General features: G+C 51.8%; 7 protein-coding genes across 7 annotated transcripts; 2 read left to right on the top strand and 5 right to left on the bottom strand.

The window, feature by feature from the left end:
* Positions 1 to 2,051: 2,051 nt before the first annotated feature.
* On the bottom strand, positions 2,052 to 3,886 carry BO80DRAFT_421401 (mitochondrial processing peptidase). Its single transcript, XM_025718593.1, has 5 exons — positions 3,663 to 3,886; positions 3,485 to 3,610; positions 3,353 to 3,430; positions 2,602 to 3,296; positions 2,052 to 2,552 (listed from the first exon to the last, which is right to left on the bottom strand). The coding sequence occupies exons 1-5, from the start codon at positions 3,810 to 3,812 to the stop codon at positions 2,162 to 2,164; spliced, it is 1,440 nt and encodes a 479-aa protein (XP_025579665.1). The 5' UTR covers positions 3,813 to 3,886; the 3' UTR covers positions 2,052 to 2,161.
* Positions 3,887 to 4,016: 130 nt separating this feature from the next.
* On the bottom strand, positions 4,017 to 5,271 carry BO80DRAFT_421399 (SDR family oxidoreductase). Its single transcript, XM_025718592.1, has one exon. It carries the CDS (start codon positions 5,033 to 5,035, stop codon positions 4,073 to 4,075), a length of 963 nt encoding a protein of 320 aa, XP_025579664.1. The 5' UTR covers positions 5,036 to 5,271; the 3' UTR covers positions 4,017 to 4,072.
* A 171-nt stretch (positions 5,272 to 5,442) lies between these two features.
* Positions 5,443 to 7,065, bottom strand: BO80DRAFT_421398 (rRNA 2'-O-methyltransferase fibrillarin family protein). The gene is made up of 3 exons (XM_025718591.1): positions 6,787 to 7,065; positions 6,446 to 6,588; positions 5,443 to 6,391 (listed from the first exon to the last, which is right to left on the bottom strand). Exons 1-3 carry the CDS (start codon positions 6,881 to 6,883, stop codon positions 5,681 to 5,683), a joined length of 951 nt encoding a protein of 316 aa, XP_025579663.1. The 5' UTR covers positions 6,884 to 7,065; the 3' UTR covers positions 5,443 to 5,680.
* A 399-nt stretch (positions 7,066 to 7,464) lies between these two features.
* Positions 7,465 to 8,289, bottom strand: BO80DRAFT_440919 (uncharacterized protein; the record flags this gene model as incomplete). Its single annotated transcript, XM_025721159.1, has 2 exons — positions 7,465 to 7,959; positions 8,026 to 8,289. 2 exons carry the CDS (start codon positions 8,287 to 8,289, stop codon positions 7,465 to 7,467), a joined length of 759 nt encoding a protein of 252 aa, XP_025579662.1.
* Positions 8,290 to 10,187: 1,898 nt separating this feature from the next.
* BO80DRAFT_431286 (uncharacterized protein) lies at positions 10,188 to 10,628 on the bottom strand (the record flags this gene model as incomplete). Its single annotated transcript, XM_025720736.1, has 1 exon — positions 10,188 to 10,628. One exon carries the CDS (start codon positions 10,626 to 10,628, stop codon positions 10,188 to 10,190), a length of 441 nt encoding a protein of 146 aa, XP_025579661.1.
* A 1,537-nt stretch (positions 10,629 to 12,165) lies between these two features.
* Positions 12,166 to 13,168, top strand: BO80DRAFT_451692 (SDR family oxidoreductase; the record flags this gene model as incomplete). The annotated part of the gene is made up of 3 exons (XM_025721893.1): positions 12,166 to 12,458; positions 12,532 to 12,657; positions 12,730 to 13,168. The coding sequence occupies 3 exons, from the start codon at positions 12,166 to 12,168 to the stop codon at positions 13,166 to 13,168; spliced, it is 858 nt and encodes a 285-aa protein (XP_025579660.1).
* An 88-nt stretch (positions 13,169 to 13,256) lies between these two features.
* On the top strand, positions 13,257 to 14,018 carry BO80DRAFT_134635 (Clr5 domain-containing protein). The gene is made up of 2 exons (XM_025713621.1): positions 13,257 to 13,823; positions 13,877 to 14,018. Exons 1-2 carry the CDS (start codon positions 13,345 to 13,347, stop codon positions 13,929 to 13,931), a joined length of 534 nt encoding a protein of 177 aa, XP_025579659.1. The 5' UTR covers positions 13,257 to 13,344; the 3' UTR covers positions 13,932 to 14,018.
* Positions 14,019 to 15,395: the final 1,377 nt, after the last annotated feature.

Here is a 15,395-nt window from a genome sequence, read left to right as displayed (position 1 = left end):
TTTTTTATCGCTTGCTTTTGTTGACAGCTGGAGAAGCCATAGCACCGACACGAAATCATCCGTCTAGGTGACATCGTGCGAGCAGACCAACGCATCGCTCCACCGACTAGTGTAGGATCCTTCCTTGTCTGGTTCAGCTCCACGAATTAAGCGGCCTGGATATCCCTGTTGAGCCTCCATCGCGGTGTGGTCGAGTTCTTGGTCAGAATCCGCCAAAGGATGGAGGATCGGTCAGCCGCAATCTAGTCCACGCCGTTAGATAGATCATGCAATGGAAGCACAAAATTAGATACCACGAGCATCGGCTTGTCTCAGCCATGCAGCACGAGGGAGGGCAAGCTGGACTGCTGAGGGCAGGACTGTAATTAACCAGTGCATACTGTGCTTGAGGCAGTGGCAGTGGCTGAAATGTGACGGGCTCTAGCAAAAGCTTAGATTGCCGGGCAGTTTAGTAGCCAAACCGACCCCATGGGAGGAAACACAAGTAAAACGCGGTCAGCAAGACCCAAACAGGCCCCCGATCCAACCCGTATTCCCGTCCGCCTAGTACCCCAAACACGACCCTCATCCCCTAGAACCTTTTAATACGAACTTCCAACAAGTTCAGAAACTACCACCGCGCATCTTAATTTAAACCACCTCACCACAACTGCAATAAACACCCAAAAACAAAAATGAGACCCTTAGCATCAGCCAATGCCAAGAACACCACCATCTTACTGCTTACTCTACCCAATCCCTCCCTAAACCTCCCTAGTCGACTCCTCCTAGTCCTAGGGTATTGTTGGCCCCCAAAGAATCAAACCCCGCTAATCCCAAGGCCCCATTTCTTCTAAACGAGGCATACCAATCAGCATTGCAGTGCCCTTCTCCTGGAAGAGTCTAGCGATCAACGACAGTCCTCTAATGCAAGGCTGAGTTGAAGGGTGGACCCGGGGGCTGATTTTTGTTTCCTTTGTTTGAGGAACCATGTGTCTGTGACTGTGTCTATCCTAATTTTCTAATGCAGTGGAATTGCATCGCCCCCATGGGATGGGCTGGGCTGGGCTGGCTGCCAGGGTAAGTAATCATGGAGGCTTGTAGTAACTAACTAGCATGGGAGGGACAGAGGAAGGGGTTATAAATCCTCTCTGCTGACAGGATGGGTCTTTCTTCATCTCATATTTCAAACAATCATCATTCCGTCTACCTATCTATCTAATTGTCCATAATTGAATTGGATTGATTCAATTCATACCCAAGGAGCACAGTTGCACAAAACCCGCAATTGCTTCTATAATCCTCATCTTCATCCTCATCCTCACCTCCTCAATCAATTCCACCCACACAATACACAAAACATCCACAATGGGCAACGGTCAACCCTGGTCCTCTGGTTTCTGGGACTGCTGTTCCCCCTGCGGCACATGTATGCCATCCCTCCTCCCTCCCTCCCCATCCCTCTCCCCCAAACAACTAACCAACCATGAAAACCAGGCTTCCTCGGCTGCTGCTGCCCCTGCTGTCTCCACGGCCGAACCAGTTCCCGCCTCAAGGATCCCACATTGAAAGATGATGGCATGTGGAATGGTGGTGTACGTTCCTCCCCTCCCCTACCCTTTCCCCTTCCCCCCTCCCCCAACATACTAATAATATATACGACCAGTGCTGCCTCTACTTCCTCCTCAGCTACTGCGGCCTCCACTTCATCCCATTAATGAACAAGCGAGGCCAAATCCGGGCGAAATTCGGCCTCGAGGGATCAGGATGTGGGGATTGTATGCGGGCGTGTTGCTGTCCGTGCTGTACGTTGATGCAGCATGAGAAGGAATTGGAGAGTCGGGCGGGCTTTTTGGCCGGGAATGAAGGGTATAAAGCGCCTGGGGGAATGGACTATGGGAGGTAATTTTATTAATTCATTTAATGGTTAGTCTGGGTTTGTGGGGGATTGGGTTGGTTGGTTGTTTAGAGCTGGTGTTGGGTGTTTGTTATTAAGCTTGCTTTAATGGACGGTTGGATGATGTTTGCTGCATCTGTTAGAATAACTGAACAAATACATTTTGATATAGCGACAGTTGTGTACTGTACAAGACACGCTCCTCGGCACGACCACCGCTTCTATCTATTAAATCACCAAAACAACAATCACGGCCATAAATCTGAGACGCTCGTCCTTCCTCCCTTACAGAGAGTTCCGGCTCATGTCCGCACGGATACGGTTGTAGTCCAGCACCGACTCAATGCTGCCGACGGCGCTCATGGCAATGTCCTGATCCCACAGCTTGCGGGAGGCAAAGTCCATCACGTCCTTCTCGGTGATCTGGCCGATCGTGCGCTCAATGTCCTCGGGGCTGAGGCGGCGACCGGTGGTGATGATCTGGCGACCAATGTCTTCGGCGACGGCAGTGGTGCCATCCAGGGAGAGGAGGATCGAGGCCTTCAGCTGGGCCTTGGCGCGCTCAACCTCGGCGGAGGTGACGTTGTAGCTCAGGCGGGACCACTCACGGAGAGTGAAGTGGATGAGGTCCTCGAGACGGTTGGTGTTCTCGGAGGTCAGGTAGATACCCCAGAGACTGTCAACATTAGCGAAGAACGGCCAACATGCAACGAGAACAAACATACCCAGTGTCGCTGTAGCTGGTGGAGAAGCTCATGAAGCTGTTGGCAAGGCCGTGGTACTCAACGAAGGAGCTGAGCTTGCTGCCAAGGTAGGAGGAGTTACCCATGGCACGGTCCCAGTTACCGACGATGGCCTGGGTGACGAGAGCGGTGAAGTAGTCGTCGTCCTTCCAGCTGACACCCTCAACGGCAAGGGCGATGTGAGCAGTGGGGAGAGTGTCGTCACGGATTCTGACCTCGGAACCGATGAACTCGGGGGTACGCTTCTGCTCAGCGGTGAGAGCCAGGGCAGCAGAGGTCGGGGGCTTGCTGGGGAGGCCACCGAAGTGCTCTTCAGCGAGTCTCACGAGCTGCTCGTGGGGGATACCACCGGCACCAACGAGGACCATACGGTCAGCAGTGTAGTTGGTCTTGATGTAGTCGGTCAGGTTGTCCCGGGAGATGGTCTGGATGTTCTCCTTGGGGCCGAGGATGGTGCGGCCGAGGGGCTGGTTCTGGAAGGCAGTGGCGTGGAGGTGGTCGAACACAACCTCCTCGAGCTGCTTGTCGACCTCCTCCTGCTCACGGAGGATGACGTCGCGCTCGCGCTCAATGGCAGCGGGCTCCAGCTTGGAGTTCTGAAGGATATCGGCGAGGATGTCGACGGCCTTGGGGACATCGTTGTTGAAGGACTTGGCGTAGTAGACGGTGTTCTCGCGCTGTGATGCGTTTCGTTAGTTGCGACCAAGGCTTCTTCCATGTTTCCGGGCCGTACCGATGTGTAGGCGTTCAGGTGAGCGCCCATGTTCTCGATCTCGAGCTCCAATTGGTGCTGGGAACGCTTGTTGGTGCCCTAGTAGATGTCAGCAATCGGATTCCCAGCTTCGAGCTTCCAATCAACCCGTACCTTGAAAGCAAGGTGCTCCAGGAAGTGCGCGGTTCCGTTGGTCTTGTCAGTCTCTGCCCGGCTACCGGCATCGATCCAGACGCCAACGGTGGAGGTCTGAGCCCATGGGGAGTACTCAGTAGCGATCTGAATCACGTTAGCGAGTCCCTCGAGCCATTGAGATATCCCTTCAGCGTACCGTGAAACCGTTGGAGAGGGTGGTGGACTGGGTGGTGGAAGGCAAGGTGACCGGGGAAGCGAAGCCACGCTTGACGGGCTGGACGGCCTTGAGGGCGGCCTTGCTCCGCAGAGCCTGGTTAAGGTTGAACGCTAGGCGCCGGGAAGCCATTGTGTGAAGATGGAGGTGGGTTGGGGGGAGAAGGGGGAGGGAATGAGGAAGGGTGCAACAAGACGGTCAGCCCTGGAGATGCGAGGTTGAAGTTCGGGAGTCAAATTGTTCGCCCATCCGCCAGCCAATCACATGACCCGCTTTTCCAAACCACCGCATTCGATCCCGAGTGTTTCCTAGCTTACTGTACGACAACCCCGTGCTCCCAGATACATACAACCAGTTGATTATTCTCACACCACAACCACCACATCTACCTACTACAACCCCTCCACATACTGCCGAATATTCTCCCTCATCGACACATCCCCCACAAACCCCATCTCCAACGCCCTCTTCGGATCAAAATTCGGCGTCCACGTCTGCACAATCCGATCAATATCCGGATCATACCTCTCCTCGACCAACGCCCGTTTCTCCGGCCCCCCAATCTCCTCCAACGCCTCCAACATCTCCCGAATACTAACCTTCAACCCAGGCAAATTGACCGCTCTCGAGTCCCCAAACTTCTCCTTCGGAATCTCCCTCGCCCGAATCAAATTTTCCACCACCGTCGCCGGCGAACAAATCCACATCTCCGTATCCTGACTCACCGGCAACACCGCCTTCCTCCCATTAAACGGCTCGCGAATAATATCACTAGCGAAGCTACTCGCCGCTTGAGTCGGTTTCCCAGCTCGAACCGTCACAGTGGGGAGTCGGACCGCGCGACCGTCCAGGAACCCACGACGAGAGTAATCATTCAACAGGGTCTCCACGATGAGTTTCTGCGATCCGTACGAAGATGACGGGATAGCGGGAAAATTCGTCTCATCGATCACGAAGCCTGGTGGCGCGAGACCGTAGACGGCCAGACTGGATGTGAAGACGACTTTCACGCCCGGCATGACCTGGCGCAGTCGGTCGAGGATGTATCGGCTTGCGTCGAGGTTGACGCGCATGCCTAGTTCGAAGTTGGCTTCCGAGCCGCTGGACATGATCCCGTGCAGGAGGTAGACGGTATCGAAGCGGTGGGAGTCGGTGAAGAGGTCATCCACCACGGCGGGGGAGGTGAGATCGGCTGCGATGCATTTCGTGCGGGAGGAGTGCTGCGTTGCGGATGGGGGGACTATGGGGAGGACCACGTCTGTGAGCGTTACGGTGGCTTCGGGGTGGGAGGTGAGTAGAGCGGCGGCGAGTTCTTGTCCCACGTAGCCGCTGGCTCCGGTGATGATGAATGACATGGTGGGTGTAGATTGTAGATTGTAGTTTGAAAGGTAGGTTACAATAGAGACTGGCCTGAGTTGTAGTAGTCACGCATATACAAGTCGGTGGCACTGATATGATCGTATGCTACAGCCTTATATACCTCAGACCGTCAGCTGCGGGGTTGAGCGGAGACTGTGCCACACCCATAAAACGACCCATCTCTAATTCCATCAATCACCACGACATTATTCACGGTTAGTGGGTTCCGATTACTTAGTTCCACGCAGCAAGTCCGATTCGAAGCCTACCGGCCAACGGTCCGATTGCCCGAACACTGGTAGAAGCGGATGGCCGGGGAAAGTCCGAAGTCAAGTTGTGGGTAGGCCGGTGGTCAGACTCGGTGCATTGGATGTTTTCTACTCCGTGGTTTCTACCGTTCTGCTTAGAAAGATGAGGTATACTGATATAAAGTATAGTCCAGCCAATTCTTGTAGGGCAGAAACCGTAAACCTGGAAATTTTCTGACTCAAGAAATACATCTAAGAAACCTGGACATGGACACGAAGGAAAATAAAGAAACATGGCAACAGATCACGGAACACTCGACGCCGTAAAAGAGCATAAATAATTAAGACATGAGAGAGAGAGCAAAACCACCTGATTCTTTTTGTTTCTTAAATTCATGCGGAGCGCTTGTAGATACCAGACACTATACAGTGGTCACGTTCGAAGGGCTCCAGGGTCAGCTGTTCCCGGGGCTTGATCCTCTCCTCTCTCATCTTCTGGACTTCACGAGCGAACACAACCTCCGGCTTGGCGGTACTGTCGATACAGTTGGCCTTGACGGAAACAATGACACCACCGCCCTCCTTGAGGAACATGTGGGCGTTGAGACCGACGATACGGGCCTGGTCGGGCTGGGCAACATCGGCGAAGATGACATCCACCATGGGGATGAGCATACGGTAGCGGAGAGGGTGTCTGGCGTCCTCGACAATGGGGATAACGTTGGTGCGGTGGGTAGCCATGCCGATCAAGTCACGGCCAGAACGGTGGGAGAACTCAACGGCGTAGACGTTTCCGGTAGGTCCGACGATATCAGCAACGTGACTGACGGAGGTACCGCTGGCGGATCCGAGATACAGGACCTTGGAGCCAGGGCGCATGTAGATGTCATCCAGACCACCCAGGATACCGGCAGCCAGCTTGGAACGGAAGGGGTTCCAGACACGGTACTCGGTCTTGGTCACAGCTCCATCCTCACCGGCAGGGCCCTCGACAGCAATGCGCTTCTCACCGTACACGGCCTCTCCGGGGGTAAGGTTCTTGGTGACGAGCAAATCTTCCTTGCCACCGCGGGCAACGAAGACACCGGCGTGACGGTGGGGTTCCTAAGCAAACTGGATTAGTTCCCATCCCACCTGACAGAAAACAGGAACACCTACAATGATGACCTTAGCACCACCCTTAGCACCAGCACCACCGCGGCCACCACCACGGCCACCACGGCCACGGGGGGCACCACGACCACCACCACCACGGGGACCACCACGGCCACCACGGCCTCCACCGCGAGCACCAAGTCCGCCTATAGAACGTGAAAAGATCAAATTAGCGACACGTTCTCCTCGGGGACATTTCAGGTCCAGCAATGGTCAACCGTATGAACCTGACGCTGCGGGAAAAGATTCTCCGTCGCCGAATCAAGGGCCAATAAAGTCGACAACCATGCGAGCATTCACAGGCCTGCCTGACTGATCCCAAGGGAAATCGATGGTGAACAAACCTCTACCACCACGGGCACCACCACCACGGGGCGCACCGCGACCACCACCACCGCGAGGACCGCCACGGCCACCACCACGAGGACCACCGAAAGCCATTGTGTTATGTGATTGAATCTGAAAGGTTCGACGAAGGGATACGATCAAATGCTGTCAGCCAAAAAAATATCGGCTGATGCTTCGTGCTCGGTTGCGGATCAAGGCAAAAAGGCCTGTTCGGAAGGGAAAAAAATCGGAGATCGCGGGTCTCGAGGACTTGAAAATGAAGCTTTCGCAAAAAACTTGCACCCGCTCTGGCGTTCAGTGTTCGGTCGAGGCCTGCTGCTCGTCGTTGTTGCGGTCGAGATTTTTCAGACGGAGCCTTGGGAATCTTTCGAAAATCAGACTGCGCTAGGCTGCCTCCGGACTAGTGCCACTTGCTGCTGTGGGCACTTGGTTCACGTGACCTTCTTGGATAGCGAGGTCACCTGACGCTGGCCAGCCCTGCCAATCGGAAGTCGCGTCGCCATTTGCTACGACATGCCGGCGCTTACACAAACAAATCTGTCGGGCGTTTGACAGCTACGGGCCAGGATACGGTTCTTATTTCATGTACCTTGCATTCAGTCCGCTCTTGGATTCCATCTATTTACAGTGCAAGTGCTCTGTACCCAACCCCCTCTGTTTCCCCGCAGACGCCATCATGCACCATAGAAATAGTAGTTGGCAGCATACTGAACGGTGAACACCGACTGCATGCCCTGACAGGTCTTCGGGGCCGAGCCAGCAACGGTGTCTACCCGGTAGACCGCCTCATAGTCGCCAACAGTACCATTGATGGTGGTGAGGTAGAGCCACTGCACAGCGCCATTGCTACCCTGAATGGCAGTGGATGGGGCATCTAGCGACGACTGTTTCTTGGTGATCGCAATCCCATACTGCCGGGAATCTGTTGTGTCGAGGTTGAAAACCGGGGTTGTCGTGTCTCTGAAGAAATGATGACCCAGGAGCTCCAGGTTCGCCGGGGGAAGAGGTTCCTCCTCGTTACTGGGCAACTGTTCCTTGTACACGATCCCCGGGAGTAATTCCAACAAGTCCGGATAATTGGCCGCGATGCAGGTAGCATTGTAAAGACGCGCCACGGCACCTATGGCTTGGGGGGTTGAGCCTGAGGTGGAGGTCGCACAGGTATAATTCTAGGAGTTTGTCAGCTTGGGGGGTTCCCCCTGCATGATTGTGTGACGGTAGGTGGATTTGCTCACCTGGGTGCCGCGGCCCACTGCAACATAAATCGGTTTCTCGCCGGAAGGTGAAGGCAAGCCCGACGCGTAGGATGGCAGGGAGATCTTGGATGTGTCGCACGAGTTGGAGTTCGTGAAGAGATCCTCAGCATCCTCGATGTACGTGCTCACCTTTCCGAGGAAGGTGGCCAGATCCTCCGAGTAGTCGTATACATCGTCTAGGAGCGTCGGTGCTGCCACAGAGCTGGCTGCCAAGCAGCCCAGGAGGAAGAAGCTTGCACGCATTCCGGATGCTTGATACAAGCACAATTTCTATGGGGGTCTTGAGAAGAAAGACCAGCACACACTGTATGCTAGTATCAGAAAGAATATGAGGGAATGAGACTCAAATAATAAGGTAGGACAGGTGCCAATCTCAGTGCTAGAGGGTATCTCAAGGGAATAATCAAGGACCGTCGAAGGAGCGAGCAAGAAGAGAGAAACTCTGCCACCACCTGGCTATACTCAGAAAGAAACTGCTGAGAGCTTGGAAGAGAAGGGGGATATGCCCGTTGGAGGAGGGCTATATAACCATTTTCCTCACGGCCGAGCGTGGCAGAAGGTTGCATGTGCAATCAAACGCAGTACCGCACCGGCACTTGAAACCCGAAGCGTTGTGTCTATAAACAGCCTCGAGTCAGAGCCATCCTCAAGCCGCCCGCAGGAAGCACAAGGGATGCGATTCTCTCATTGGTGTAAGAATGCGCCAGGCAGAAATCCTTTCGGTGCTTAGGATGCCTGAAAGGAAAAAAGTATACGAGGTGGGCCACGCGAAATACCGTGGTCTTCCCTGGCGTCTGCCCTGCAGAAGATAGGGCCGTTGTGGACGATGATTGGCATATCGAACGATCGAAGCCTTTCCTTGCCCGGGGTATGTCCCTGTCGAGTGACGGGGTGTCATTGGCGCCGGCTGTTGGGAAAATTCCCGACTTCCTTCACCGGCTATTAATAGATGGGTCTAATATCTGACGGTGAGGGGTCGGCGCTTAGCATACTAGAAGCTTGCCAATGCCGGTTAGCCTGCAGATTCCCGCCTTCCCGCCCCCAGCACTGTTGAGTGTCGACAACGAGGGGGGGGCCTGTGATAACTACTGCAGATGGAATGAATTGGCCATCGCCGATCGCAGTAGTGGCTGGTTATTTTTGGAAGACTTAAGATTATGGATTATTAAAGCGGCCAGTGCTCGACCCTCGACTATGGTTCTACTAGCGCCATACCCACCAACGGCTGTTATCATCTGTTGAAGCAGTACCCAGCAGGGCAGAAGACATACCCCTCAGTCATCGGATCAATTAAGATGTTGTAGGAAGTATGCATCTTGACATCATCAGACAATGATTGTCAATTGAGACCGGAAGAGAGCTAGCTGGTACGGAATGCACCCTGTGTTGTCATCGCTATTGGGCCAAGATAGACTAGTACCTGCATTCAACAGAACTTCATGTAGAAAATGTCTCACAATTGCAATGTCGTCATCGGTGGATAACATCACTTGTATCAAGACGGTATCTAGTTTAGCAATAGCTTCATGACTCGGTGAAAACGTCTTGTGATACCTCCCGAGAACCCTTGAGATAGTTCCTGGCTAGCCACTCGACCTAGCCTGTATAGTAGCGTTGCCAGTTCCTATTTTTACTTCACTAGCTCTACACCCCCTCTCGTTATCCCCGTGTCAGAGAGGGATAGGCATCCTGCATCCTGCATCTACTATAGTACAGTCTGAGTGGCGGACCAGTCGTATCAGTAGGATAGGAGCCAGGTCGACGGTTATCACAAGGTTGCAATTGCCAATTGAGCTAGAAATGACCAACTGATACGAATCCTATTCTCATCACTCTCAAGCCAAGACGAAGACATGCCCTAAAGCCTGCACGATAAGTAAACCTCCACGTGAAGACACAAGGAAGGGAAATCTCCGGTGTGCTTGGTACCCACCACTCACATGGTAGCAAATACAGGACGCAGGGTTTTCTCTCCTTCTCTAATGCAGTAAAAATAGGAGCTGGAGACCCATCCAGGCTAGGTAGTGCGACTAGTCACATTCCAGGTTTCCTTCTGTATAAGGTCACTCCATGAGTGTCATAGACCGGCTTTGATTCCAAAGCCAATAACGAGATGCCGAGTGTGTAGAGGCAACCTTCATTCAAAGATACATGTCCTTGTAGTGATACTCATCCTTGTAATCATACTCGTCCTTGACATCTCCACTGAACTTCTTAGTCCGGTTTTTCGTTCCATTGAACGGCTTCATCGCCTTTTCAACATCTTCGGCCGTGACAAAAGTTACCGCTCCTTTCCATTTCCCCTTGTACGCCCCCGCTGGTCTATAGCATCCAATCGGAATAGGCTTGATATGGGCATAAACCCGGCGGACATCCCTGATCTTAATATAACGCTTGCCGTTTGGATGAGGGCGAATGTACATAGCAGCATTGACAGCATGTTCTGCTGCTCGTAAGTGGTCCTCTCGGAGAGTAGTGGCAATCTCAATCCCACAGTCATCGCATGACCACCTCTCGGGTCTGCCGAAAGTACCATCCTCACGCTTGCAGTAGATATGCGCGCTTTTTCGATTGATCGTCATGGTTTCGCGACATTTCGGGCAGGTCCAAAACTTTTGGCCTGGCTTTCTGGGTGACCCCCACGCATCATGCGGCCTTCTTCGGTGGTGACCAGATTGTGGATAGTCGAATCGGGGATGACCGAGTCGGCGATGATTGTACCGGAGGTGATTGTCCTGGCTCGCATGCGTCCTGGGTGCAGCTTTCAGCTGGGGTTGCAATTGGAGCATTCGTATATGAGTCTTATTGTCAAGATGAGCGGAGGCTTGGCTTTCTAGCATAGTCTTGTCACAGACGTCGCAGTGCCAGACATCTTCCTCCGTCTTTATCTCTGACTTGATGTAGACCATCATAATGTACTCCGTATGTATCAGGATAATGACACCGTCTGGTGCGGAGAATAGACGAAATGAGTGTTCAAATAGTCAACTTCTGTGGAGACCAACAGTAAGCGAGAGTAGCTTTTGGATGAAATGAATATGGAGTGATTGTAAAGGTGGAAGAAGTTGGAGTGGAATGAGCAAAAAATCAAATGTGAATGTAGGCATCAGTGACTGTTGGGCTACTCATGGTTCCTGCCAAACCGGTGCGGTCCTCCCTCATTTCTGCTGCCTGTAGGAATATCCCGTTGCGAACAACACTGGTGCCTGGACATTTCAACCACGAGCATCATTCATTGAGTCAATACAGTGACATACTCCGCTAATTTCCGTCACTTGAAACATTTGTGATGCCTTCTAACTTGCTCAGCCACCTAATATTCGCTATTATGATGGTTCTACACTAGGTGTCAGTACTACTAGGGGTGAATTTCCATTGTCCACAAACTCAGGGATTGGGTAAAGTAAATGCACATCACCTATATGGCCAGGTCTGCCAGTCTTTCACACCGGTGACTGCCAACAGCCAAGTCCCAAAACCGGTATCTTCCAAGAGTACCATTACCTACTGAGGATCCACCTGCATAAAGAGCTCTTACCTGATCTATGCAACTGCTGCTGTTGCATTGGTGCCTAATTCTTAATGCCAACGGCCATAGTATATGTGAGAACCTACTATATTGTTCCATTCTATCATGTAGCAAGAGATCTTTTGTTTGGCGTATTTTCTCTCTTGACGGTAGATTATGGAGCTCTCGGTGCGTGTCAGTGTGTCTTCTTCCGGTGAGCAGGATTAGCGGTGTTATGCAAAATCCGGCATAAAGTCCGAACTTGAAGAGTCCATATAGTTCGCCGTGCTTAATGATACAGCATATGATAGCAACCGTGCCGATCGCACCAGAACCATGTCTACAGACTGAATGACTTCGCATCAACTAACAAGATGTCTGGCCGGTATCCTCCAACGCCACTTTCTATAAGACTAAGGGAGGTTAGGAAGACCCGTGAGACTTCATCGCGACTTAATTACACTCATCTGACGAGTAGCGCCAGGGGTTAAGTCCTTAACTCCGAGAACTCACTCATCCACCCCAGCATAAATCAGCCATTTCCCTTGCTCCTGTCTTCGCCATTCCGCGAGAATAAACACCATACTGCAAGCAAGCTTATAGCAATCAAAATGGCAGCAACTAGTTCCACGTGGTTGATCACTGGTGCCTCGTCAGGTCTGGGCAAGTCGCTTGCTTTGGAAGCTCTCAAGGCTGGACACAGGGTGATTGGAACCTCCCGCAACATTAGCAAGGCTAAAACGGCCTGCCCTGAGTTCTCAGACAAAGGTGGCATCTGGATAGAAGCAGATCCTGCCCAGAAGGATGCCCAAGATCAATTTGCCAAGTGCGCTCAGGAATACGACGTGGATGTCTTAGTCAACAATGCAGGCTATGCTTTCATCGGCGGCGTTGAAGATACCAGGTTAGTTGATGGCTCCGTGACGATTCTACTATGCTAGCAGGTGGTTGCTCACATGTCGATACTCTGTATGCAGTGAGACCGAAGTTCGCGATCAAATGGAAGTCAACTTCTATGGGCCTCTCCGCACCGTCCGAGCCTGCCTCCCCGTCATGCGAGCAAAAGGGTCTGGTCACATTGTGCTTATTAGCAGTGGTGCTGGGTATGTCAATCCTACTTTCCAGTCCATGTTTCTCTCCAGCCTTTTGCCTGACAGGACACTCCTCGACATTAGTTTCATGGCCCGTCCTGGACGAGGCACTTATTCAGCCAGTAAATTTGCTATCGAAGCCATCCACGAATCACTTTCGCATGAAGTCAGAAATCTGGGTGTCAAAGTTCTTATCGTGGAGCCTGGTGCATTTCGAACGCCGTTTTCGACTCGCATCCTCACTCCCGCCCTTTATAAAAATGGCTTCAGTGAGGGCTACAAGGGTACTGCGGTTGAGCAGATGGTCTCCTGGTTTCGACGGATCACCTCCATCTCGGAATTTGCGAACGGGGATCCGGATAAAGCGGCGCAGGCTATTATCCAAGTTATCACTAGAGGATATGACTATCTCCGGATGCCCCTAGGGACGGATTGTGTAGTTGCATTGGAGTCTAAAATTGGAGAGCTCCAGAAAAATCTGGAGGCTACCAGATCCATTGCTACATCTACCGATGTGGATTAAGTTGGTCCTAAGTCGAGACCCCTGTGGTGGATGGCAGGTCACGGGTGGAGCTACGGGGGACGATAGCGGCCATCAGCCGATCAATTTGGGGTTTTAGCGCCGTCCCTAATCGCCATTCGCGCCCATTTCATCATCTTAGGTACGCGTCTGCGGTCGCCCTGTCTTTTCGTGTTAAAATGCCACGGTCCATTGACCTGGAGCCGTACAAGGCTGAAATCATCTCCCTCTTTCAAAATAATACCACTTCTGCGGATATCGCGTCGCATCTTCAACGATCCCATCGCCTTCAGGTCCGTGAACGAACAATCAAGGCACGACTGCGTTCCTGGGGTGTCTCCAAGCGCAATCGCACGGCGACCTCCAATCCTCAACTTCACACTAGAATTTCCGAGTTGTTCCTTAATCAAGGTCTTGAGGAGAGAGAATTACTCCAAGTCTTACAATCGGAAGGATTTCAGATCTCTTCTCGCACCCTACGGCGAATCCGTACCCAGCTGGGTTTGGTTCGACGGACAGACGATCCAGTCCAGCGACAAATGCAAGAAGACGAAGCATTAAAATACCTTCGCGAGGAATCTAAGAAAGGCACTCTGAAAGGTTACGGAAGAGGGCTGCTTACCTCTCATATACGTGGACAAGGCATCATTATTGCACGGTTGGTTGTTAGCTCGTCTTGGGGGAGGTCTTGCTAATTCATCTTATCTCTAGTGACCGTCTTTTTAATCTTTATCGTACAATCCCTCGTGGCTCAACTTCTCCCTAACGGGAGATTTATCTCCATTAGAGACGAACCCGCCCCACAGCATTTCTAATCTGTCGTTTGATTTCTATCCAGTCGTTCTCATCCCTTAGCGCCCCGTCATCAAGTCTATTGTTACTTCTACGGTATCTAGCGACCAAATATCTCGACCGATAAGCATCTGATTAGACCCGCCAATGGACGGCGATGAGAGGCATGCAATTGAGCAGTGGGTTGACGGCGTGTTACCGTTGCAACCTAGCCCATACGACAGCGAGGCAGCGGAAACATGCTTTATTGACAACCAAGGGAATGCTCAACTAAAGAGAAAGCTTCCCGAACCCCTTATGGTGCAAGCCAATCCGCAAAAGAGACCTCGCTGTATACACCCCGACGAGGCACTACCTTGTCCCGGTCTGTTCGACGGCGATATCTCTTTGTCACCATCTCTCGCCGAGTCCGCATCAGATCGACGACCCTTCAGTTCCATTCATGTGAGGGTCCATCATGAAACAGCGAGGCCGCAAGTACTCTTCTTGAATGAGGATACAGATCCAAAATGCAGTGGAGCCCGTAGACTTCTAGAATTTTTAACATCAAAAGGATTGCGATTCATGGGAACCGGATAGAAGAAGGATTCAGAATATATCAACCGCATCGGCTTGCTGCGCTATCCATAATCTGGGTGAAGATTCATGGGCGATAGACGTTGCCCAGCCCCTTTTAGACTCGGCCATTGATGGCTGGAATCTGAGGTCTTGGAGTGTGTGCGTTATCATCCAGAATCATACCAGTGCAAATGTTCCACTTGCTTGACGAATGCCCTAGTATTTTCCCCAAAAGGAAAAGGAGATAGGGTCGATGTCATTTGCATTTCTCGATCTCATACACTGGAAGTAGTCGGGTCACCTTTTCGCTGTCTCCCCTTGGCTTGTTCTCTATATCCACCTGGCATTCCTCCCAAGCACCACTTACCCAACATACTCTCTTAGCCATCTGGCTCATCACTACCTAATATTCCCCTGTCACAACTTGTTCATTCACAGGATCTAAATTATATATTCTTCTTAAATTAATATCACCATCTCCTTACCCTTGGTTCCAACCCACAACTTGGCAATTACATCAAAAGTCCCGTCATTATATCAATGAGTCCAATCCATTACTACAATACCCTCATATTATCTTTATACTTCGCATAATCCCATTCACATGCACGCACTAAACGCATGCCCTTCCGGCCACATGAGACTAGTTCCCGGCATTAATTTCCGTATCGGGTGGTAGTTTGCGAGGATGTATTGTCTTAGTCAGCGTACTCTAATCGATTGATCAATCCTCAAGTACAAGTAGTTCAGTAAGGATAGATAGTATCATACTCTTTACTGTAAGAACAATGTAATTTGCTGAGGGGAGATTTGGGTGTTGATTCTCCGTGAGGTGTATGCTATACTCATTTGCTGTCCACTATACGTGCTATAGAAGGCA

Source organism: Aspergillus ibericus (assembly GCF_003184845.1).
Source record: "Aspergillus ibericus CBS 121593 unplaced genomic scaffold BO80scaffold_3, whole genome shotgun sequence".
In the NCBI taxonomy this organism is placed as follows: domain Eukaryota; kingdom Fungi; phylum Ascomycota; class Eurotiomycetes; order Eurotiales; family Aspergillaceae; genus Aspergillus; species Aspergillus ibericus.
Note: the sequence above shows the minus strand (reverse complement) of the source record. Positions and strands in the feature narration are given on the sequence as shown.